Below are 26,363 nucleotides of genomic sequence, written 5' to 3'. Positions count from 1 at the left end.
ACTTACTCTAACTACTCAAGTACAATTTAAAAGTAAGTGTCCATATATCACCTCGTGTATAGCTATGATATGTTTACTGTAACGTTTCAAGTACAGTTTAACGGTAAGTGTCCATATATCACAACGTGTATGGCTACGATATGTTTACTGTGACGTTTCAAGTTCATTTTAACGGTAAGTGTCCATGCTGGCATGAAATATTTAAACTAATTTCTCACGTACAATTTATAACGGGTATGGCCAGGATATATTTAATGTATCTTCTCAAGTGCAGTTGAAAGGTAAGTTTCTAATCATCGTAACGGAACTGTCCAGGATATATTTACTGTAACTTCTCACGTAAATGTACCATTTAAAGGTACGTGTCCACGGATGATAACGGAACCTTCCAGGATATATTAACCCTTACTACTCGTGTACTGTTTAAAGGTAAGTGTCCATGCATAATAACGTGAGTGGGATATATTTATTGATTTCACACGTACCTGTAAGAAATACATACTGAAGAATTGGATAAAAATCAATACTATTATCTTCCCTTGTTTATTAAGATCAACACTATACACAGTTGTCTCCCTTCCACCGTCTAACTCAATTAAAAGAGCAAACTATTAACTACACCTCGTGCGCAAAGCTGGATGATGTCTCTCAAACTAGGCCTGTTTCTCAAAAAGTTAATATCTCTTAAGCACCAAAACAATAGCGTTCCTATATACTTCGCTTAGTCATTTGGTATCGTTGGAAATCCGGGTCTCTATCAAGACAAAATTTATCTTAATATATTAAAGTATGGATCTGAACATCCAGTGTCTTAATTTCAAACAGGACTTCGGTATTATATATACATGCTTTTAATATTTTGCGAGTATCCCCTGAAATAATGATACATATTCAAGATGATGAAAAAAAACAACAGTAAACGATAAATGCAGTAATTACGAGACGGGACAAGTTAGCATGATATGATATTTATTCTTTCTACAATTAAAACAAGTACTCATTGCTCGCTTTCGTTAAGGTTTATCTGGAGAGGTGGTGATAGGCGGTCTAGGTGACAGGTTCCCAACCTTCTTTGTATCCGACTTGGACCAGTTTGGCAGTTTTCACAAGGTCGCAACCGTAGAGTATTACATTTCAGCGGACGGAAAGCCAAGAAGGGTAATTTCTTTTATTTTCAGAACTGAATATCAAACATTGCCATTGATTAAATTCAAATGTATGCTTAGACACAATTGATCAGTCAAAGATAAGATTTGTGAGACCAGTGTCAAAGTTTTTACACTTATTGTTACTTCTACGTTTGATGCCTTAAAATAAAAGTTTATTCAAGAGAATATTTCTTCTGAATTACAATTATGTTGTCATTTTGAAACTTTACCTGTGTTTACTGACCTAGAAAGAATCTTGTTCTGAACTTTTGCGGCATGGTCAGTAAGAAGCAGCGAGCAGTCTATGTCTATCTCAGCAATACGAATGACATTCACACCAAGTCAGGATATAAGTTAAAGATCGGAGGGGTCAATGTGCCTGACCAGGGGTTAAGATTTTGAATCATTTGCCCCATTTCGGTGTGGTTTCTTGTGAGTAAGTTATTCGTATACTTTACGGTAGATGAGTGGTTCTATCCAGATGCCCCCCCCCCCCCCCCCCGTGGCAGAACTAATGCTGAGATTGGCACCTAGCATGGTTCTTTCTCCTCAGTTAAAGGTTTGAATGTCGCCATTTGACCTAAATGCAGCCGGTTTGTCTTAAAACCAACCAAACAAACTTTTATAGATATGTTAAGGTTATTGACTGCCTTGTGTTTCGTTTAGATATGTATGGTGGCATATTTCTGCATACGATAACCAGATAAGTTTCGCGAAAATGTATCGAGTTTTCACGAAAAACAGAAAATTATTCGCGAAAACATAAAAACTTTTCACGGAAAGAACTGCAAATATTAAATGGAAAAAGATTGCGTTAGTGCCCACTGTTGCATAGGAAAACCAGATAAGTTTCGCGAAAATGGACTAAACTTTCATGAAAAACGGTAAAGGTTTCGTGAAAATAAAATGTTTTCGCGAAAATAATATTTTATTTTCACGAAAACTTTACCGTTTTTCATGAAAATTTGGTCCATTTTCGCGAAACTTATCTGGTTTTCTTATGCAGAAGTGGGCACTAACACAAACTTATCCACTTAATATTTGCAGTTCCTTTCGAGAAAAGCTTTATGTTTTCGCGAAAAGCTTATATGTTTTCGCGAATTTTATCTGGTTATCGTATGCAGAAATATGCCACCATAGATATGTTATTTTATTTTCCAAATAAATCTTCAGAGTTCCACATACGATGTTATACGATGGGGAAACGGGACAACGTCTGCAAATGGTTCTTACCCACCAGACACCCCGCCGTGTGGATTTTATAATGAAAAGTGTCCAACCACAACTACAGAACAGGCCACCACCACACCAGGTTTATTTTAATGTTTAAAAAAACGTAAACTAAATTAATAAGTAGCAGCTAATCTTTTTGACAGTTTACATTAAACGCTATTATTATAATGTATTTTTGTGAGTCAAAAATAAACTATTGCAACACTTCAGCTTATTGTGTAACACTCATATTACGAGAGACATGTTCTCTAGTCTTACTTTCACCATAGTTGTCTCGCTACCTGACAGAAGTACTAGATCGGTGATGCCAGGTCCGACCCATCTAGTACTTTGTTTTCAGCAGATTCCAAAATTTATAAAACATGGCATTTTGGAGACATTTGCTCATGGCTTAGATAAAACCTTAAATATCCAGAAGGGTTTTTAACATTATTTGGAGTTATTTCATGTTTCAACATCTATAGGTGTTATGTTGGTTTGCAATTTGAAGTGTAAATCACAAACTGTTTTGTATTTTGCAAATCGAGTTGAAAGCAGATTTTACATTTCGAAATTTATGTTATATTTTGCAGTTTGAATTGCAAACTGATTTTTTATTTCGCATTTCAAGATATGTTTATATACACAGATAGCCCGCACCGTAGCTAAGAAGGAAAAGCGCAGGTCTTTGAAGTTCGGGCCCGTGAGTTCGATCCCCAGACGAGGCGTATTTTCTTCAAAACGACATGACAGACGTGTCTGAAATTTTTCGTCTTCCACTTTTGGTTCAGGGGGAGAGTCTGCACTTTCGAAGAACAGCTTTGTACTAGTTATTTAAATTATAAATTGCATAGTACTTAAAATTTTGCAATACGAAACGCAAACCTTTTTTTTTCAGTTTGCAATTCAACTTACACAGCGCAAAAACAATGAAATGTTCAGTTGTCCATTACATTATCATCTTTCTTAGAAACTGAATCTCAGTTCTATATATATTATGAATATAAGACTACAAAAATCAGTTTGCATAATATTTCGCAGTTTGCCATTTAAATTAAAATAAAAGCAAACACAACATCTTTCTTGAATTTTAAAATACAAAATAAATTGCAAAATTGAAAATGTAGAATATTTTGCAGTTTGTGGTTCAAATTAAGAAGCGACTTAAATATTCATTTTTAAGGCTGAATTTCCCAAAATAATTCCATCGTTTTGATAAATTGAATCGTGATTCAATATACAATGCATACCCTGAATTGCAAAAACAAAATAGAATAATAAATCATTTTGCAATTCAGATTATGGCGTGTAATTTTTTGCAATATTATATCTTCTATAACTATTGTGTATCTTTATATATTCATTCATGTCTTAAAATATTTATTGTAAAACAGAAGTATTTTTTTTTTCAATGTTTCATATTTTTTTCTATCTTTTGAAATATTTATTGTAAAAACTAAAAAAATGCAATGTGACAAAATATTTATTCAATGTTTCAAATTATTTGTTCAATCCTGCAAAAAATTTATTCGATGCAACGATAATAATTGTGTGTAAAACGTAAATTTTCATTCTATCTGCTGAAAATATTTGTTCGAAAAAATTCTGGGTAAATTGCTATTTTGCGGACATCCCTATTCTGCGGTCATGCGGCAAAATTTTATTACCTCATTGATAAAACAATTACATGTATTTTATGCTTCTCACTAATTTAATCAGTGAAAAACGCTAGAGGGTATAGATATAGTCGATAACAGAAATATACCGAACAACAGCTTCACCTAGTGGGCAATATACTCCCGAAAGGTTATTTTAGAGGAGGGAAGCAAAAAAGAAGAAGACACGTATTTACAGATTTTTTGGCGGGACATGCGAGGGATTGGGAGGGGAGGGGGAGATGGATGTGTGTGTGTGTGTGTGTGTGTGTGTGTGTGTGTGCGTGTGTGTGTGTGCGCGCACGGTGCAAGTGACAGGAGACAGTTTACTAAAGAGCTAGAAACTAAATATAAAAAATGCAGGGTGCGGGAGTGTTTGTGGTTTGGATGTGACATAATACTAAAGGGCAAGAAGTTAAATGAAAAGGGCGTGGGACGGGGAAGAGAAAAAATAATTGGCGGGGCGTGAGGTTGGTGGGGCAGGGGGTGATGGTATAATGTAGATGGGGATGGGGTGTAAATGAAAATAAAGATTTTTTTGTGAGCCGGGGGATGTATATGCTCTGGACATAAACTAAGATAGGGAGATTTGACCTTGCTGTGACCTTTGACCGTTTACCCTGGTTTCAGCACTCTGCACATTGTCTCATCACCTAATACCTATACCCCAAGTTTGACGTCGATACCTTGAATGGTTAAAAAGTTTTTTTTTCGGACATGGAATTAAACTAACAAATTTCATCTTTGAGCTCAATTTGTGACCTTGACCATTGATCTTCAGAGCCGGTTTAAGTGCTCTGTATATTGTCTCATCGCCATCTAAGAACATGCCAAATTTGAAGTCAATACCTTGCATGGTTATTTAGCTATGCTCCGGACACGAAATATGATGGTTGGTTTTGACCTTTTTGCTCAGTTTGTGACCTTGACCTTTCACCTAAAGAGCCGATTTTAGTGCATTGTCTCATCACCATCTACCTTTATGCCAAGTTTAAAGTCAGTGGTTATAAAGTTATGCTTCGGACACGAATTTGACGGACGGACAGATAGACGGACGAGTAGACGGACGCACGGACCAGCACATAGGCTAATACGTCCGTCTTTTCCAAAACGGTCATATTAATAAAATGTGCCGCAGATTTTCGCAGATTGGCCGCAATATAGCAATTTACCCAGAATTCTTTCGAACAAATATTTTAAGCAGATAAATATTTACGTTTTACACAAAATTATTACAGTTGCATCGAACAAAAAAAGTTGTAGGATTGAATAAAAATATTAAATTTTAGAATAAATATTTTGTGATATACAACAAATATTTTATTTTGCAAAAAATATTTTGTAGGATCGAATAAATAAATTGAAAACATTGAATAAATATTCTGTAGCATTGCAGATTTTTTTAGTTTTATAAATATTATTTCAACACATAGTAAAAAAATTATGAAAACATTGAAAACATATTTCTGTTTTACAATAAATATTTTAAGACATTGAATAAATATATAAAGATAGACAATAATTATAGAAGATATAATATTTTTTATATCTTTTATAAATTGAAAACGAGTGTCAATTTATTTGAGTTTCCATGTGCTTGGTGCTAGATTTTAGTTATACATTTTGGTATATAAAATTATTATGTTTATTTCAGAGAACGACCATAAAGATGTTATAATTATATCATCGACTGTTGGAACCATAACGTTGTTTTGTATAGTACTTTTCGTTATAGTGAGGTATATGGCGTTTTATACATTTTGTTTTGTCACAGTAATATATATAAGTGTATCATCATGGCTACAACATTGAAAATTATGGGATATATAGTGTGTTACCCCAGTCCTAGTGTGCGCGCGTCCGTCCGTGCGTCCATGAATGCACAAAATCATGTCTGGTCTATAATTTTTTGTGCTATGTCGGATTTTAAAACAGCTTGGCACAAATGATCACAATAATGTCAGTTTACTTTTCCGCTCTCTAACAACTTGGCACAAATGATCACCCATAACATGGCGGCATGTTGCGTATAACGCACATATCCTTACCTTAAAGGCCAAGAACACACTCAAATATTTAAGGTAATTTTTCCTGTCCGCTCTATAACTTTTTTACGCATTCGTGGATATTCAAATAACTTGGCACAAACATTCACCAAAACATGACAACATGACGCTTTCAAGTCACATACCCCTACCATTTAGGTCAAGGTCACAGTTTCAGGTCTTTTTTTACGTAACTTTTCTTGTCCAATCTATAACTTTTGTATGAATGGATATATATTCAAGTACGTCCGCACAAACATTAACTCTAACTAGATAATTTGATGCATGCAAGACGTACACCTTGGCTAAACGGTCAAGGTTACGCTTAGATGTCATAGCTTCCTTTTTTATCCAGTCTGTAACTTCTGTATATTTGTATGCATAGATGAATATTCAAATACCTTTGCACAAGCATTCACCATAATAAGACAATGTGTGAAGTCTAACACTTAGAACCCTAGCTCAGATGTTAAGGTCACACTTAGAGGGCAAAGATTTATTTTTTGTCATCTAGCCTATAACTTGTATATACATAGAAAATATTCAAATAACTTAGAATAAAACATTCCTCATACAAAGGGATACACATTAAATCATTTAATTATGAAATAAATATGAACGATAATTTGACTTTTTCAATCCGTAAGTTCAGCATACGTGTTCTATTGTCAAAATTCCATTACAGGACTCACGCTTTTGTCTTCATACATAATATAATAGGAGCACCCTTGTCTTATGGACACATTTCTAGTTAACACTGCATTGTCTATCATGATTAAAGTGCAAGTTAATACACTGGTTTAAACTTTAAGCTAGCTCTTAATTCCTTGCATGGAGATAGACCTTTCTAGAGCAGTGACCTTATTTCCAACCAAATACTTGTTTACATAGCGTCATGGGTAATTGTGAAAAATCTGATTATTTTGACATTAAAATATTTGTTGTTTTTTTAATTCACTGTATTGGTGAATTTTGTAAAAGAACCAGGACCGGTATACCTTTCCGTAAGCAATAGGTGATGTTTTTATAGCTGCACCACATTTCTATTTGAATTTTTGGGCTCGTTTTCATTTTGAGGAAACTTAAAAGATGTTATCACGCTAAGTAACGCCAAATACTGAAGAAGAGATGCTTAAAATAGCCTTGGGTGAGTTTTTGTTGGTTGACAATAGGGGTTGTTTCTAACTTCATATACATCTTTAATACAGATGGTGGCTGAATGAGAAAGAGCTACAAAGTATGTCCTGGAAAATAAACTACAACGATCTGGACTTTGATTTCGACTTGCCCCAGTACAGTACACAAACATCAATTGTAAAGTATACTTCCAAGTGTTTCTGTTTTACATGGGATGTTCGTAAAGTAATTAACTCGGTCTGTATTTGCAAACCATGCCCAAACAAAGCGTCTGTGCCAAAATCAGCTAGCAAAACTATCTTTTGTTGCTAATGGACAGTGCCCTAAAAACTTACGTAACAAAATTATTTATTAATTGATTCCGTTCAAATTTGTACTGATTAAAAACGCTGATCTTTACAATTCTGTTCCATTCCTTTAACTTAAAAGATTAATAATTGAACAAATGCGGAGACTGGTTGCCTCTCTTTTCCAACATCCCTCGTGCTAACATAGTGACTTTTAAATAACGTATACCTTAAGAAGAGTATCGAAGTAAGAGCAAACAACAATTATGTTATTATCAGTCGTAGAATAGCTTACCAAATGGTTGTTGGTGAAAGACAGGACGTAAAACTACAGAACTATTTTTCTAAAAGAATATATCACTTCCGAACGTAAAAAAAATATGGTTAATCGTACAGTTGGAATCACCACTGAAGAGAGACTACTCCGCAAATACTTCAACATCCGCAAGGATATAAAAAGTGTTCTTTATTTGTAATGTTTTCAATATAGACTGGCATGTCCTACGGGTCCTTTGAACTAACTCATAGTGACGTATTTTATATTTAAAGAATCGATCGAGAATAACCATTAAAAAGCATCGGTACATAAAGGGAGACGACAGCACTGTGAACAGTTTTAGAAAGATCAGTGACGCTAGCTCACCGGCTGTTAATGGATCTAAGAAAAGGAAAGTATCAACTAGTCCAGTATACAAATATAGAAGAAGGAGCGAAACAAACAGTCCTATTGGGAGAATTGTTAAGAAGAGCGTACCGCGTAAAATACGCAGTGGCGTTTCGACGGTAGATGATTCATTCCGGCGGGGTGGTCAGTTTTATACGACAGTTGCAACCTATAAAGAAGAACTCGTTGCTGTGAAAATGTGTACAAAGAAAGAAATAAACATGGATAGAACATTTTTGCTGCAAGTCAGAAATGTAAGCATCATACGACCATATTCATATTAAAACAGTTACTGTTATGGTTTGGTTTTAGTTTCGGTAGTTATTATCGCGACCTTGTCATGATCATTCAAAGCATTGTATTCTGAAGGGAATATGATTTTTATGTTTAATGTCTTATGTCTGCATAAATGAAATTGAAGTATTTAGCAGTTTTTTTGAATGTGTAATTTTACAGAAAAATAGTCCTATAGCATCAAACAAGTATTTATATATTTATTTTGATGTGTATTTTCATAGAAAAATTGTCTTATGCTTGTGCAGAAAATAAACAGTAGTATTTTTTTAAAGGTTTGAATGTTTATTTTCACAGAAAGGTTGTCTTATGACTGTGCATAAATTTGAAGTAATTATCGTCTTTTTTGATGTGCACTTTACAGACAAATTGTCTTATGCCTATGTAGAACATTGAAGTATTCATCACTTATTTAATATGTATTTTCACAGCTTAGAGATCTTCAGCATGCTAACTTGACGAAGTTCATTGGAGTTTGTACTGCACCAGAAACAGTTTGTATTGTGAGGGAATATTGTCCAAAAGGCAGCTTACAGGTACAATATGCCAGGTTGATTTAACCCTTACCCTGCTAAATTTCTATAATGAACTCGACCGTCTTCCAATTTTGACAGTTCCATTCACTGTTAAAAGGGGTGTGTACCAAAAATATACTGGCTGAATGGCGGACAGTGCAGATCATGATCAGACTGCACGGATGTGCGGGCTGATCATGATCTACACTGGTCGCAAAGGCAGAACCAGTCATGTCCAGCATGGTAAGGGTTAAATCACTAAACATTAAGGAAGTTTTATACATTTTGTTTTACTTTTTACTTCATGAACAGCCCCTATAGACAATGACACCCTTGATTACGGTGGCATTATCTTTCTGTGCAACAGTCATAATTGTAATATGTTGTTAATGAGTAAAATACATTTTTACCAAGTTTCAAATTATGTATATGCCTTAGATCATAATGGAATACAAACACTCACTTAAGGCAAAGACAGACATATTATGTTTAACTTTAATTAAAAAATTTAATATTATCATTTGTATATTCTCTTACTTTAAAGCATTTTTAACATATTTTTCTATGTTATAAATAATTATATCCCCAGATGTGTATTCTTTCGCACGTTATCAGTCGGTTGGTCTGTCTGTTCGTCGGCAGACCATTTGGTTTTAACCCTTATTATGCTGGAAACGATTTATTCTAACCCGCCCGCTTAGCTCAGTAGAGAGAGCGTTGGTCTACGGGTCGCGAGTTCGATCCCCGGACAGGGCGTATGTTCTCCGTGACGATTTGATAAAAGACATTGTGTCTGAAATCATTCGTCCTCCACCTCTGATAATTCATGTGGGGAAGTTGGCAGTTACTTGCTGAGAACAGGTTTGTACCGGTACAGAATCCAGAAACATTGGTTAGGTTAACTGCCCGCCGTTACATGACTGAAATACTGTTGAAAAACGGCGTTAAACCCAAAACAAACAAACAAACGATTTATTCTGCCTTTGCGACCAGTGCAGATCATGATCAACACTGTTCGCCATTCAGTCAGTATCTTTTAGGTTTGCACCCCTTTTAACAGTTAATGCTACTGTCCAAATTGAAAGATGGACAAGTTCATTATAGAAATTTAGTAGGGTAAGGGAATGTTTGGTTGTACAATTTTCAAACTTAATGACAGAATGATTGCAGTGCCTAAAGTCTGTTCCATTCCAAAGGTTTACCCCAACTTCGGTGTCATATGACAAAACTACGACACTTATCGGCAAAGTAAACATGGTTTCATAAACTAAAAAAAAATCCACCCTCGAGAATTTTAACGATTTTTTTTCTGCTTTGCCAATTATCCAAATAAACGGCAAATTTATATTTTCAACGGCAGTCTCCCATTGTAATTTCTTGTCGCCATTGGAGTTTGCTCTCTAAATTTGAAGAATAACGGGAACTTTCACGTGAATTTTATCGGGAGCTGCTCAAAATTCACTTCGTTTATTGTCCGTAAGTATTGACCTGGCACTCATTAATCTTCGCCAATATTTTCGGGCGTTTTCGTTAATTCACGCAATATTAGTATCATGAAATTATCTACATTACTAAAGTAACATGTAAAGTTTATCGAATACACGGTGGCGTGGAGGTAACGTGTCTGACTTTCACGTTCGTTACCACGAGTTCGAAATCACTTTAAATGTATTGTAATGTTATCGTTTATATTATTTTAAATATCATATTTCATGAATTTTAATTCTTTTCTCTTGTATTTTTTTCTGGAACGCTGGTGACAGGTAATTTGTCTTTTTTATCTAAGATACTTTTAAAACAATTTTATTCCAATTTTTACAACGGGTAAATATGATTACTTTTAATAAAAGAACCATAAATATCACGATACGTTTGATCAAATGAGTAGTATTTAGTTTGCATATAAACTTTGGGGAAAAAAAGATATGGTCAGACGTAGAACTCGAACTTACAATCCTGATATTGGAAAGTAAACGCTTTGTCCGCACAGCTACCTGCACATGTGACAATATAACAGTTAGGAATTATATATGTAATATTTAGTTATATCGCTAGTTATATTCGGACACCGAAAATTAATTTACGGAAAGATACGGAATATTCATGAGTGCCAGGTCAATACTTACGGACAATACATGAGTGAATGCATGAGTGAGCTGCAATTTTGTATTTAAAAATAAACAACAACAGTGAGCACGTTATTTAACAATAAGTGTATTTGACTCACTTTTAACCCGTCGAAGTTGTAATCACTCCAAAGTCTGTTCCATCTATTACGTTTCTGAGTTATCAGTGTCGGTAAAGTCGTCTGAAAATAGTCATTGCTCGATAACAAAAGAACGATTCGGTCAATTTTGAAACGGACCTGTATACGCCACTCATGTCATTCAAAACGATAACTATCGTCACGTGGACATTTATCTATTTGCCATTAATGTTTTATTTCTGATGCGGTATAGGATATTTATAAAATGAAATGCTCATTTTACTTTTTTTTTCTTTACATAAATAGGATGTGATTGAAAACAACGATATCCGGCTCGACACCATGTTTAGACTTTCGCTGGCTGCGGATATTTGTCAGGTATGTTCCATGTAGTAGGTCGTGTTCATTTGTTCTAGGTTAGTTTAGCTTGATTGTGATTACAGCTTTAGATCTGTCTGAGTCCCTTTTCAGAGAAAAACAGGAGCTGTTGTCATTTAAGGAGTTGTCCAATTTTGGTTAAAACACAGGATTTCCCGGCTGAGTGGGCGACACCTTAAAACACTTCGCATGACATGATGTTGAAGTTATTTCCATAGATTCTGAAGACGAATTGTGTCATGAATGCAGAATAAGAATTATAGTGACAAAATACCTTCTATATTTCATTCTGTATATAAGTACAAACTGTAAACTTTTGTATTTTCGAATCTATAAAATCTGAAAATCGGAAAAAATCTCCTAGCATTTTTGCAGTAATTTGACGCATTTCATGTGCGTATTAATTCTCTTCATTGTCTGTATATATATTTCAGGGACTGGATTATCTACATAAAAGTTCCATCAAAGTCCACGGAAATCTTAGAAGTGCAAATTGTGTTATTGACAGTCGTTGGGTGTGTAAACTGACAGACTTTGGTATTGAAAAGTTCAGAGCTATCCAAAACTCGGAGGAAATGATGGGCGAATATAACTTTTATTCCAGTATGATTCTTAATATTCATTTCAAAATTTCTATATTTTAGATAATAACATGTGAAACATGACAGCAAGAAAAAATCTGCAAGTCAATGCTAACTTTGCTTTACACTGATGCATGCAACCTCTTGCTTAACGTACAGTTATGATTAAAGCATTATGCGTTTGGAATTTCGTCGTAATATCCGAAATTGCGAAAGAACTAAATCCTGTTATAGTTTGTCTCTTTGCGTCATATCAACTAATCTTGTGCTTACAATTTCAGGATTATACTGGACGGCTCCAGAAATATTGCGCAAGCTTTTGAAGAATGAAAGCTGCGAGTGTACCCATCAGTCTGATATCTACTCACTCGGGGTGATTTTCAAGGAGCTAGTCAGTAACTCTCAGCCATACAGTGCCGAATCACATCTCAAACCAAAAGGTTTGACTGAATACTTTCGTCTGAATGATCTCGATAATGAAAATTTTGATGTTGATGTGTTATATATTATACTTTGAAAATAGAATGTACGTTGACACACTTGTATCCATGCTATTCTGATCCGTTTTACTTCTCATGTGTTATCGGTTCTAATGCTGACTGGTAAAATAATGTACCAATACTGGATAAATTACAGTTGAAAACCCACAAAATATTAATTTTCTTGTTATGATATGTGTCTGTAAGTTTTATGTATGTGTTCCATAATCTAACAAAATTACCAAGTGTAGCAAATTTAAGTTGTAAATACTCTACTGTCAATGTAGAACATCATTTACCGGATATAAAACAAATCCATCGTCTGACGTGTTGAAACCCACACAGATTTTTAATACTTTCTTCAGAAATTGTTACAAAAGTTGCCTTTCCTGAAGGCGGAGAAGACATATTTCGGCCTTTTATTAACAGTGCCGACCTGAGCTCTGAAATACAGCAGTCTAATATCGAATACCTGGTGCAGAGGTGTTGGCTTGAAGACCCAGATGCTAGACCAAATATAAAAACGGTCATAAGAATGCTTAACAAGATCAATCCGTTCAAGTAAGTGATTTGAGATATCAAAATTAGAAAAAAAAGAAAAGAAAATGATTGAAATTTGAAATAAAATTACATTTAACTGAGTTCAGCTCTATAGAATAATATTGGTTAAAGGTCGTTTTTAGAGAATAAAGTAAAAACTCATTTACATTAATCCGGTTTATATGCAGAAGCACTTTGATTATTCTTTTATCTTTGTGCTAGTGGAGTTTGAGAGAGTTTAGAGCATTAGCAGTTTGACGATATTTTTTTTTTTACTTAAAACTGAAATGCAGATAGTTTTGATTGTATCTGACTTAAACGGACTTTTATACATCATGGTTACAGCATCTCTCGTGTTTTTATAACACAAGTTGTGGATCAAACAGACAAGTTCCTATATAACTCAAAATAAATTAAAAACTTCTTATCCTACTTCCCGTAAGTTGAGTTGTATTTGATAACCTTGAACGAGAATGTCCATTTTTCCGCCTTATGTGTAGGGTGTTCTGGTGACATAGTAATTGATGAAACGATAAAAAGTAAGGTATTTTTGGAACAAAGATTCCACAATTTGGGCAAAAATTAAAAACAGTTGTTTTTATTTTTTGCAGATTGCAATGTTTTATATAACATAAATTACATATTTTGGTTCCATGTCATAAAATCTGTCTTCAACACGTTATTATTGATCTTCTCAATAGCAGTCTGATGATTGCTGTGGAAAACCTATAATAATTTTGAGCCGCACCATGAGAACACCAACATAGTGCATTTGCGACCAGCATGGATCCAGATCAGACTGTGTGGATACGCAGTCTGTCTGGATCCATGCTGGTCGCCAATGCACTATGTTGGTTTTCTTATGGTGCGGCTCAGTATATCATATGTTCAAACGTTCTTAAACAGCTTCAGTGATGACTATTTTTTACAAGGCATTAAGGTAGTATCAAGTTTTGAATTTCCGGTGAATGATGAAAAACCAAAGAATTAATACTCAGATCTTTCCAAAAACCATTATGTTATGATTCAACCAAATAGTTTCCTATGTCTACCAGAAAGAAACAATTCTTATATCTTATTATTGAGGATTGGTACATTTATTACAAATAATAAACTAAAACAATAGAAATTCTTACGTGATTTCTGTGAGCTCAACAAAGCAATTTAAAGCACAATTATTAATGTGGAATGTAAAGTAAGTTGCACACTACAATGACCTACCAAGATTCTTACAAAAACAATGCGTTTGAAGAATGGAGAGATAAAAATAATTTTGACAACTCGTGAAAACTAATGTCAAATTTTGACTGGTGTTTGATGACTCATGACCTAATTAAAATTTTTTCTATTATTTCTAACTTCCAGGTTGATTTTCTTAAAAAACTGGTCTTCTATATTGTAGCTTACAACTCATAAATTGAAACAATAAAGAATATATTGTTGCCTTACTGTCGTTTTGTCTATCCAAATCATGTAAGAATTCCTATTGTTTTAGTCGTTTTTCACTAATTAGAACAACTAACAATGTTGCAATCATACAAAACACATCCCTTATTTTCACATAAATATTGACGATTTATCTAATGAGCACATTTACTGGAAACACAATTTTAATACCGATTGTGTTTTGCAATAATGCTAAACTATCTCAGCCGTGACGTGTCCTCACAATATTTGAGCCGTGCCATGAGAAAACTAACATAGTGGGTATGCGACCAGCATGGATTCAGACCAGCCTGCGCATCCGCGCAGTCTGGTCAGGCTCCATGCTGTTCGCTTTTAAAGCCTATTGGAATTGGAGAGACTATTAGCGAACAGCATGGATCCTGACCAGACTGCGCGGATGCGCAGGCTGGTCTGGATCCCACTGGCACCAGATCAGAAAGAAAATGCCTCCGTATGTGTTACACCCTACCCCTAGGTATTCTATAAGAACCATGGTCATGAACGGGAAAGTGCACTAACCCGTTTCAATCGTACATTTCTCAACTTAAACGCGCAGTTCGGTGAATGGGTACCTAGTATATTGAACAAGCGATAATTTATCTTCCATCGTGCACCAGTCACATTGTCTCAATATTCCATATTGCTGAGATTATAAACATATTTTATGCTTTCGTCAACGTTACAGAAAAAACTTGCTTGAACTTCCCTAATGAACATCCGGTCTAGAGGTCACGGCAGTGCGCACATGTTTGGCGAAACGTAAACAAACAAAACAGATTTTTCAAAAATCACAATTTTACACTAAAACTCGAAATGATGAATGAAATTCATCTTGTATATGATCTTTAATTTGAAATCGTACATTGGTCTGCATCTGTTCTGTATATTTTATTCATTTTGCACATTTTGCTGCATTTTCACATTTTAGCGAAACACGTGTAGTAAAATGACGATTGACATACATTTTTACAACAGCCAATCAGAATCGTTTTATAATCTAGAACGGAACTTCAACAGGGAAGTTCAAGCAGGTTTTTTGTGTAATGTTGAAATTACTATAAACAACGCGTTGTTTTTCTTAAATAAAATGTATTGAAAAAATGTGACCGGTACACAATGGAAGATAAATTACCACTTGTTTGATATCCACAGTACACATTTACCCCACTGCGTGTTTAAGGTATGAAATGCGCGATTGAAACGGGCTAGTATATTTTTCCGTTCACGACCATGGTTCTTATAGAATACCTAGGGGTAGGGTATAACACGTACGGAGGCATTTTCTTTCTGATCTGGTGCCAGTGCTGGATCCATGCTGGTCGCATACCCACTATGTTGGTTTTCCCATGTCATGGCTCAATTTTCTTTATATATATAACGCAGAAAAATAAGCGTTATAGATAATATACTAGCATTGATGGAGAAGTACACAAATAACCTGGAGGAAGTGGTTGCTGAAAGAACTTCTCAAGTGCAAGAAGAAAAGAAGAAGACAGAAGCTTTGTTATACAGTATCTTACCAAGGTATGTGCGGTCTGATTTTAGACACCTTATTAACCTTTCAATTTATTTTGTCGTCAATTGACTGTAATATTTTTATCTCGTCAAGTTTTCTTCAGAACATTAATATACGGATACCTCTGTTTCAGGAACTACTGCACGTATACAAGGAATCAGTGTTAATAAATTGCAACAAATTAAAACGATTTCAAGGTTGGGGTGACCGCAAATTTATCAATAAGAACAAATGGAATGAAATAAAATAATAAATAAATAAGAAAAAGCACACAGTGACGTTCCATATTGTGTTTAAAACAAATAAAGCCTTCGAAAGGTTTGTCGCCTGTTATGTGACAGTCCAGTGTTCAGATGCGCAGAAAACGAACCACGAGGGCGTTTGCCCACGAGGTTAAACATCAAAGCATCTGAACGATGAACTGATAAAGTACAAGAAGACTGTAATTGTTTCATTCTTAAATGTCCATAGAATATTTTTTTAATATAAAATCATGCTTGGTGTCACGCGACAAATCCACGCTATAATATAATGCTGTCTTAATGTCCGCACGTCGACCGTTGTTTTATCGCAGAATATACAGAGTTAGATCTTCTTCTTTGTTTAACTGGCAAGCAAATCAAGCCATGTTACAATTTAAATTTGATCATCAATTTCATTAAGTACGACTTTTAAACCTCGTGACGTCATCCTTGTTTTACGTATTTGGATTCCATCTCGAAAGACGTAATATTTTTTTTGAATTCAATAAAACAATGTCATTTTCATCAATTTTGCAGCTATTTGCAGAATAGTTGCAATGGAGAAATTGCATTTTATACGCTCATTATGAAAAAAAAAACCGACGTATTATATGATGGCGCGTGCGTCCGTCCGTGTGTCCGTCTGTACGTCATATTTCGTGTCTGTCGCATAGCTCAATAACCAATCAAGGTATTGATTTTAAACTTGACTTATAGGTAGGTGGCCATGAGATCATATGCAGAACGCATGAACCAGGCCTAAAAATCAATGGTCAAGGTCAAATGGATCTCAAAGGTCAAATTTGATACTCATATTTCCTGTCCGAAACACAACTTAACAGTTAAAGGTATTGACATCAATCTTGACATATAGGTACTTGGCGATGAGACAATGTGCAGAGCGCATAGACAAAATCTATAGGTCAAAGGTCAAGGTCACAGCAAGGTCAATCTTTCGGTCATATTATGTGTCAAGAGCATAACTTAAAAAACATTCAAGGTATTGACTTCAAACTTTGGATATAGGTAAGTGGTGGTGAGGCAATGTGCAAAGCCCATGAACTTGGTCGTAAGATCAAAGGTCAAGGTCACCAGCTGAGTTCAAATATTTCCTTTGTATTTTGTTTTCGGAACACAACTTCAAAATTATTCAATGTAGTGACTTTGAACTCGTATTAAAGGTGGTGATGAGTTGATTTGAGGTGTGTCACAATCCACATTACTTCCCTATCCCTAATTGATCGCCCATAATACCCAGCTCCCACCCCAAAAAAACCAATTACTCTTATTTTTAGCGGAGTGCAACACATTCTTGTGCGCTTGGTCGAAGGTCAAGGTTTCAGCAAAGTCAAATCTGTTCATCATATTTAGTTTGCAGAGCATAACTGAATACCCAAAGAAGGTTTTGACCTCAAACTTGGCATTTAGGTTGGTGGAGATGAGATAATATGCCGAGCACTTGGACTTTGTTGTTAGGTCAAAGTTCAAGACCTCAAACTGAGTTCATATTACTCTCCCCGTACACACACTGAAAATCAGTTTAAGATTCTTTTTCCTACGTATGACATCACTACAGCGACATAAAACCCTAGAATCACCAACCCATCACCACATTAAATACACAATCAAAAAACGTTTTCTTTAGATTTAACTTTCTTCAATTCGGGCGTATGCTGTCCCGCTTTTTGTTTGAAAAGCCCGGACACAAATATGACACTGGATTGGATTTCAACATAGCACAATACGGAATTCGGTTTATGCATATAATCGTTTCTACTTGTGCAATACAAGTCATAGTTTTACAGAATTTATATAGATATATATAATTTTTCAGAAAAGTTGCTGATGAACTGAAGGTTGGAAGGACAGTAGAAGCGGAAGCATTTGATATGGTGACAATATATTTTTCTGATATTGTGGAATTCACAAGACTTTGTAGTGAGAGCACACCGTTACAGGTAAGAATTTTGTTTGCATAAATAATTTTGATTTATTGAAGCACAACATCCAGAGGATGATATGTATTAAAGCAGCAATAAAGATTATTTGAGCCGCGTCATGAGAAAACCAACATAGTGCATTAGCGACCAGCATGGATCCAGACCAGACTGCGCATCTGGTCAGGATCCATTCTGTTCGCTAACGGTTTCTCCAATTGAAATAGGGTTTGAAAGCGGACAGTATGGATCAGGATCCATGCTGGTCACAAATGCACTGTGTTGGTTTTCTCATGGTGCGGCTCATTTCATAGTCATACAGACATTAAATTAAACTTCACCCCGTTGACAGAAAATAAGACTTGTACTTGGCCTTTTTACCTAGCATCTCACATAATAAATGAAGGCACATAAACAGAAATAACAAGAAATAATATTTAATACAAGTGTGATATCATCATCGAGTATCATCTTTATTTGCAATTAGTATAGAACATATTCCAATGATTTGTTTTCAGATCGTCGAGTTCTTGAATGCCCTGTATACAATGTTCGACGATATCATAAGTTATTATGATGTTTATAAGGTAAACTAGATTTGATTCTTTTAGATTTATGTTTGGCTATTGGAATTTTCCAATGTTATTCTAACAACAGTAGGTTGTCTTACTGTGTCTGTCTGTTAGTTCTTTTCAACGTTATTGTGACAACATTAGATTGCCTAACATTGCTTGTATGTCGTACTTTTCCATCGTTATTCTAACAAGATAACATTATCTTACAGTGTCTGTCTTATGATATCCTCATCACGTTATCATTATCATCATGCAATTGCCTCACTCTAGAAGAAAAGAGTATACTTGTGTTGTTTTAACAACATTATGTTGTCTTACTTTGTCTGTCTGTCTATACTTTTTCAACGTTTTAGCAACATTTTGGATGTCTTTTTGTGCCTCTCTGTCTAAACGTTCACAACGTTATTTTAACAACATTATATTGTCCAAGAATGACTATAAATCGGTACTTTTGAATTATCCCCCGCCGATGAAATCGGGAGAGGGGTATTGAAATGGCGTTGCCCGTCCGTCACGTCCGTGCGTGCGTGCGTCCGTCCGCAACCATATCTCAGTAACTAGCTGGTAGAATTTCATGAAACTTGAAATAAACATGAACCAACATACTGCGATGATGCCCGTCAAGTTTTTTTTTGATTGGTCAATTTTCCTTAGAGTTATTGCCCTTGATTTAATGAAAAATGCCCAAAAATGTCCGTCCGCAGCTATTTCTCAGTAGATATCATGTAGAATTTCATAAAACTTGAAATAAACATGCACCAATATACTGCGATGATGCCCATCAATTTTGTTTTGATTGGTCAATTTCCCTTGGAGTTATTGCCCTTGATTTAATGAAAAATCCACGTCTGCAGCAATTTCTCAGTAACAAGGTGGTAGAAATTCATGAAACTTGAACTAAATATGAATCAACATACTTCGATGATGCCTGTCATTTTTTTTAATTGGTCAATTTTCCTTAGAGTTATTGCCCTTTAATTGTTTAAAAATCTACAGATTTGTACATAACAAACCAACCAATTGGTAGAATTTCATTAAACGTCTTTCATTCTTTTCCATGAACATTTATTATAAACATGTGAAGCTGTGTACCCACACCTGGTCACCACCTTGCCTTGGTCACACCCCCTCCCCATGCCATCGCCCCCCATCCCCCCAAAAAAGAAGATTATTTTTCATTCCTTTTTTTTTCAAACCTTCCATGAATATTTATCAACATGCAAAGTTGTACCATTTTCCCGAACCCACTCCTCCACCCAGTCATGCCCACCACCCCAAACATGCATCCCCTCGCCCCCCCCCCCGCCATTTTCTTTTTCATTTTTAATTTTCCATCAATATTTATAATCAACATATGATGTTTTGTACCCTCACCCAGTCACCCTTGCTGCACCCCCCGCCCCCCAACCACCACAAAATAGCATTCATTTTCTGTTAAATTGATTTTGACTAATGAAATTATTTGCCTCTTATTAACATCCTTAATTTTTTGCTGGATATACTGTTTTCCCGTTCCTCACCACAAACCCTTTCGGCGGGGGATATCAATTAATTGAATTTGCTTTTTATAATTGTTATTTTAACAACGTTGGGTTGTCTCATTGTTCAAGTCTTTTGGTACTTTTAGGATGTCATTTTAACAACTTTAAATTGCCTTTAACAATGTTTAACGACAATATCTGAGTAACATCAGGTTGCCTGTATGTCGGTATTTTTACAAAGTTTTTAAAACAACGTTAAATTGCTTTACGGTATCAGGCTTCAGTTATGTGCACCATTATTAGATTGCTCAAAATTTGGAGGCGAACATTTCGCTTTAATTTGTCCCAACACCATTTTCGTATCATTTCTTCGTTTTTAAATACTTTTATAATTTATGATAGAACAAATTGTTTCTTTTCGCAGTTTACCTTCAAGTAATGTTCAGTACATGTCGTTTGATGCAGTCCCCTAAGTATTTAGAACAATGTTCAAGATTTATCATTTTCCTCAAGGTGGAAACTATTGGTGATTCGTACATGGTAGCTAGCGGACTTCCGGAAAGGAACGGCAGCCAACAGGTTCGAGAGATAGCAGAAATGGCTTTAAACATTCTCCAGAGTGTCATATCATTCAAAATACCTCACAGGCCTGATAAGCAGCTTAAAATCCGCATCGGTTAGTAGTTCCTTCTGATAATGAAATCTCCATGTATTATACGTAATCATGGGCCTTTTTCACAAAATTTGCTAATTGTCCTTAGTTCTTTCCTTGGTATTGATTTTTTGCATTTGGTTTGTTCGTATATGCTCTCTAAATATTGTCGGTGGCTCAATTTTTTTAACAGAAACATTATATTTTAAACAATGTTCCTTTTCCTTTGTGTTAGATAAATCTCCCAGAAGTGAAATAATGCTCACTGGATAGTACTTATTGGACAATAAATAGTTCACTCTTAAGAAAGTCCCTGAGTGGTTTAGGTCGCTGACTACGAATCGCTTGCCCCTCGACGCCGCGGGTTCGAAACTTGGCTTTATTTGTAGATTTATTTCATGTAGGGAAGCCATCCTCTGACTTACGGAAAGTCGGTGGTTCTATCATGTGTCTGAAACAAGGCACGAAGGGGCATCAGGGTGTATTCCTCTATGAAAAGCCGGAAAGTCGCCATATGACAATAGTATCAGTGTGACATTAAACCCAAACAAAAGCAATACAAGTATTTGTATATTCATTTAATTAATAAAGAACCTATCCGTTTCGTATGGCTAATATTCGTGCAATGCCATACTTTTATGGCAGCATATTTAATAGATTTATCTTTTATTAATATTAAAGCAGTTAATGTTAGTTATCAGTAAATTGAATTTTAATGGGTATGAAGAATTTCGTCGGTTTATATATAAATATATACACGTGTGTGTCCTAGGATTACATACTGGACCAGTTGTAGCGGGAGTGGTCGGGCTTATCATGCCTAGGTATTGTCTATTTGGAGACACGGTAAACACCGCATCTAGGATGGAGTCCACGGGAGAACGTAAGTATTGCTCCTGTCGTGCATAAATGAGCAAATAAAAGTATCGCTCACCCAATACTCAACCGTGCCATGAGAAAACCAACATAGTGACTTTGCGACCAGCATGGATCCAGACCAGCCTGCGCATCTGCGCAGTCTGGTCAGGATCCATGCTGTTCGCTAACAGTTTCTCTAATTGCAATAGACTTTGAAAGAGAACAGTATGGATCCTGACCAGACTGCGCGGATGCGCAGGCTGGTCTGGATCCATGCTGGTCGCTAAACCACTATGTTGGTTTTCTCATATCGCGGCTCATTTCATGAGTTCAATTTTAGTTCATTTCTTAAATGATTCAAATACACGCCTTTCCCTTGAATGTCTAAGCTCAGATTCTAATGCAAATATTTTGATGAAACTTTGCAGAAATGTTACAAATATCACTTTAAGAGATCAGCCAAACTGTTACAATGGTGTTAGAGCAAACAGAAATAAAACAATTGCAACATGAAAATTTGCGTTTGATAGTCTTAGTCAAGATTTGGAATAGAAGTTTGATAATCTGAAATTAAAGAGGAAATCAATCTTTTACAGCCTTGAAAATCCACATCAGTCCGTATACAAAAGTTGTGCTAGAAGCTTTTCCGAACTTTATTGTGGAGGAAAGAGGCCTCATTGCTGTGAAGGTATGTTAAGGTCACTAAATGAGCCGTGCCATGACAAAACCAACATAGTGGGTTTGCGACCAGCATGGATCCAGACCAGCCTGCGCATCCGCGCAGTCTGGTCAGGATCCATGCTGTTCGCTAACAGTTTCTCCAATTCCAATAGGCTTTAAAAGCGAACAGCATGGAGCCTGACCAGACTGCGCGGATGCGCAGGCTGGTCTGGATCCATGCTGGTCGCAAAGCCACTATGTTGGTTTTCCCATGGCACGGCTCAAATGATAAGTGTCTGTATTTCCTTAACTGTATGTACCTTTGACTGTTTGTACATCGGGTGTATAGCAGTATCTGGTAAATTGCGATATGAATTTACCGGACGCTGTTCATGGAAATGGATGATTTGTTGCGCAGAACGGGTAAAATAGATAAAGTATGGTTTAACCATTGACAAGACTTGATATTTTTTGTTTGTGTTACATTTAGGATCAACAAAGTTTCATATAGTTTGTATTTCTGTGCAAATGTGGCATCTGCTATTCATTCTGTAAAGATAGTTCGGATTAACCCGTACACCGCTAAATTTCTATAATGAACTTGTCCATCTTTCAGTTTGGACACTACCATTAAGTGTTAAACGGGGAACATAAGAATCACATAATTGCATAAAATAATAAAAACAAAATTCTGTTCTTTTCAACTAGGGAAAAGGCACAATGCACACATATTGGCTGACTGGCACACACACTGGCGTTAGTCAGTCATCAACACCACAATTAAACCATTTAATCGACCCCGGCTACCGCGACGTAAGGCGTTATAGCGAACCACTTTATCACGAGACTAGCCATCAAATAACTGTGCTGGGGAACGAGGAGAAAGCAAACATCGACGAAAAATTTCAAGAAATGCAGAATGAATTATCATATGCTCAGGCGGTTAATGGTTCTCACAAATATGCTCTAAAAGCTGTAGATGAAATTGAAAGGAAAATCAGTGTTGCTGATTCGGGTATCAGTATGGATAAAGGGCTAGATGAAAGATTAGAATACGCTTCTTCGACCACAGAGAGGGGAGAAAGAAATTATTCCCCCTTGATATCTTTGAAGGCAAAATCTTTACCACATTTAAATGGTAAGTCGGGCATAAAAGTTTTAGAAAAATTCGGTCCTGAAAAATGCATAGAGAACATGCAATATCCTGTGACAGTTGTAGATTCATACGACCAGCAGGAGACTGAGCAAAGGAGAATTGGCGTAAAATTTTCTGTCGACAGAAACCATCGCAATAGTTTAAATTTAGATAACATAAGTGAACACAGCGAAAATACGAGCATTGTAGACGAGTTAGAAAGGTCGTCTGAAAACAGCAGAAGAAATAGACAACAAATGTCAAACATTATTGAATCTGCCAGACTGTAACATGTACTATCTCGTTGAAATGTTTGTAATATTTCTTGTGTTGATGACACCTGTCAATCCAAAAGGCTAGCTCTGTTTTCTTTCAAACGGAACCATATGTTAATGTCCCTACAGCAATGTTCTGAGGGGTGTTTTCAACAAATATAATACTACTATAGAACCATTAATATTCGTTTGGGACTAACTTTCGTGCATTTCGTGGCTGTGTCAATCTACAAAATGAAATACAAGGGAACAAATAAGATTCTCATTCGTTTTATTTGCAGAAGCTGAATTCTCCAAATTCAAATCGCCACAAAAAGCTGTTTGGCGAAATTCACGAAATTTCTTGCCCACGAAATTACTAGTGAATGATTTCATGATCTTTGTATTTTCAAATTTCTCTATAATAAGGAACAGAAAGACGATGATTTATTTAATCAGAAATACTTTTTTGGATGTTTTACTTTGTTATTTTAGAACTCTTTTGCCATGTCATGAATAAATTTGCGGAATATTTTATATTGAATTGCTGGTAGACTTCAATCTATGAAGGTTGTAAAGTTTCTTCATTTGTTCGTGTTGTTTGATTTTAAAGTCATTTGCTCTCATAATGGTTAAATATTCTTAAAATCTATAATTACATATAGTTTGATATACAATATGACATGACGTGGAGAATAATAAAATAAGACACAACAGATTTTAAGTACAGTCACACTTGCTCCAGATACATCGTCTATCAAGCGTCCACTTGCATTAAGTGACCACTTTTTAAATTCTGTATAGTGTTGTTAAAGAACTTATAATGTCGTATTACAGACCACCTTTTTGTACTCCCTAAGGAGGTTTATGAATGCAAGTTGTACTGTATTTACAAAAAACTATTTCGAATGTTAATACTGTTTATCATTTTTTTTTTGATTTTATCTGAATTTAAAGCATTTTTCTCTAAACCAGATTGTGAGGAACATCGAATAATGTGATGAGGATTACATAGAAATATTTCCTTTGGGGAAAAGTAAACGCAACAGAAGTGAAAAAAGGAAACTAATGGTATTATTTATGATGATACGGAAAATACCATTGATAACGTGTTTAACCTTTCGAACGGGTTACATGTCCTGTCTTTAATTGACCCAAAACCTAGTGATACACAACGAAGCTGTTAAATAACAATAGAGAAATACCAAAATTATGTAATTTGCTTTATTTCATCCTGCGACATCAAATATATGATGAAATTAATAAAATGCTAATAAATCTATACCAGAATCTGCTATTACTGTATACTTTTACTAGAAGTTCAGATAATTTTGCCCGTTTGGGTAATTTTATTTCTACTATGTAGAATTTGATCCTCATGTTTCAAAACTTCAGAATATACTTAGAAAATTCGGCGGGTCGTACGCTTGGCCTTTTTTTTTGCTAGACTGATCTGAATATTGTAGACCTAAAACAAGTTTTCCTTCAAGGCCTGTGCCTTTGTTCAATGACAAAAATGTATCTACAATGTAGATTTTAATTAAACTTTCCACAGTCGTAAATGAGCATATGATCTATAATATGATGAAATAAACTGTATAGGTCCACTTGTTTGTGTTTGACTTTGCTCATGAGTACGGAGATCCACACATTATCCGATATATTATCAGTGTTCCGCTGATTGTAAGATTTATTTAGAGTTATTCATCGTGCAAACGTTTAAATATCATGTTTTATCTTAAGAGAAATAGTGCACGGCTACTAATGCTTAGCTCCACAACCAAAAGGTGGCGATAAGGAAAGGAGCTGCCAAGATTTCCGATGTGCACTATTGTAAAGGTTTACAAGCTGTCTTATATTTTAATTGATATATAACTTATTTCGAAAATCGGAGAATGTAGTCCCGTGTAAAAACATTTTTTACTACAGATTGACTGTTATTTCATTACAATATTATGTCAATTGTAGTGTCAAGAGATGTTCTCTGCATATTCTGATATCTTACATTTCGAAGCATACACGCCTTATAAGAACATAATCGCGGATGCAAATAATCAAAATGTGTATGATACTTTCTCTTGAATGAAACATTCCTTAAAAGAAATATGTCAGTATTTCTAAAATTGGTTGAGTTATCATACTTAGTGATGGCTCTGCTTAAATGTTCTTACACACGAAATTACAGTCTCTGAATTTCGAAATAAGGTCTATCAATGAAAAAAGATGAAATAAAACGTACATTTTACTCACCTGTATATATATTGAAACTTGTGTTAGCTGCATATCAACACTTTTTGGTGGTGGAGCTAGTGTTTAATAGCCGTGTAGTCACGTTGCCGTTTTAATAAAATTACTCGCTGGTTGCCATTTATTCATTAAACGATTTTTATTTTCTAGTACCGAATCCAGGCTATTTTCTACATTATCCGGATAACTTCCGACTTATCAAACATGCGTAATTACCGT

The 26,363-nt window shown here is 35.3% G+C and overlaps 1 protein-coding gene across 1 annotated transcript in view; it reads left to right on the top strand.

Moving 5' to 3' along the window:
* LOC123537183 (guanylate cyclase 2G-like) overlaps positions 1-25,504 on the top strand; it is a 45,377-nt gene extending 19,873 nt beyond the window's left edge. The window contains exons 9-25 of the mRNA XM_045320804.2: positions 1,019-1,158; positions 2,322-2,460; positions 5,670-5,754; positions 7,269-7,374; positions 8,034-8,402; positions 8,874-8,978; positions 11,470-11,541; positions 11,976-12,144; positions 12,404-12,562; positions 12,967-13,162; positions 15,971-16,111; positions 18,180-18,303; positions 18,801-18,869; positions 20,852-21,014; positions 21,763-21,873; positions 22,445-22,536; positions 23,217-25,504. Of these exons, the coding sequence (XP_045176739.2) occupies positions 1,019-1,158; positions 2,322-2,460; positions 5,670-5,754; positions 7,269-7,374; positions 8,034-8,402; positions 8,874-8,978; positions 11,470-11,541; positions 11,976-12,144; positions 12,404-12,562; positions 12,967-13,162; positions 15,971-16,111; positions 18,180-18,303; positions 18,801-18,869; positions 20,852-21,014; positions 21,763-21,873; positions 22,445-22,536; positions 23,217-23,933 (2,957 nt within the window). The 3' untranslated portion in view covers positions 23,934-25,504. The remainder of the gene's footprint in view (positions 1-1,018; positions 1,159-2,321; positions 2,461-5,669; positions 5,755-7,268; positions 7,375-8,033; positions 8,403-8,873; positions 8,979-11,469; positions 11,542-11,975; positions 12,145-12,403; positions 12,563-12,966; positions 13,163-15,970; positions 16,112-18,179; positions 18,304-18,800; positions 18,870-20,851; positions 21,015-21,762; positions 21,874-22,444; positions 22,537-23,216) is intronic.
* The last annotated feature ends 859 nt before the right edge of the window (positions 25,505-26,363 follow it).

The sequence above is a fragment of the Mercenaria mercenaria genome, chromosome 17 (assembly GCF_021730395.1).
Source record: "Mercenaria mercenaria strain notata chromosome 17, MADL_Memer_1, whole genome shotgun sequence".
NCBI classification, from domain to species: domain Eukaryota; kingdom Metazoa; phylum Mollusca; class Bivalvia; order Venerida; family Veneridae; genus Mercenaria; species Mercenaria mercenaria.
The sequence above is the reverse complement of the archived record's forward strand: the minus strand, read 5'-3'. Positions and strand labels throughout refer to the sequence as shown.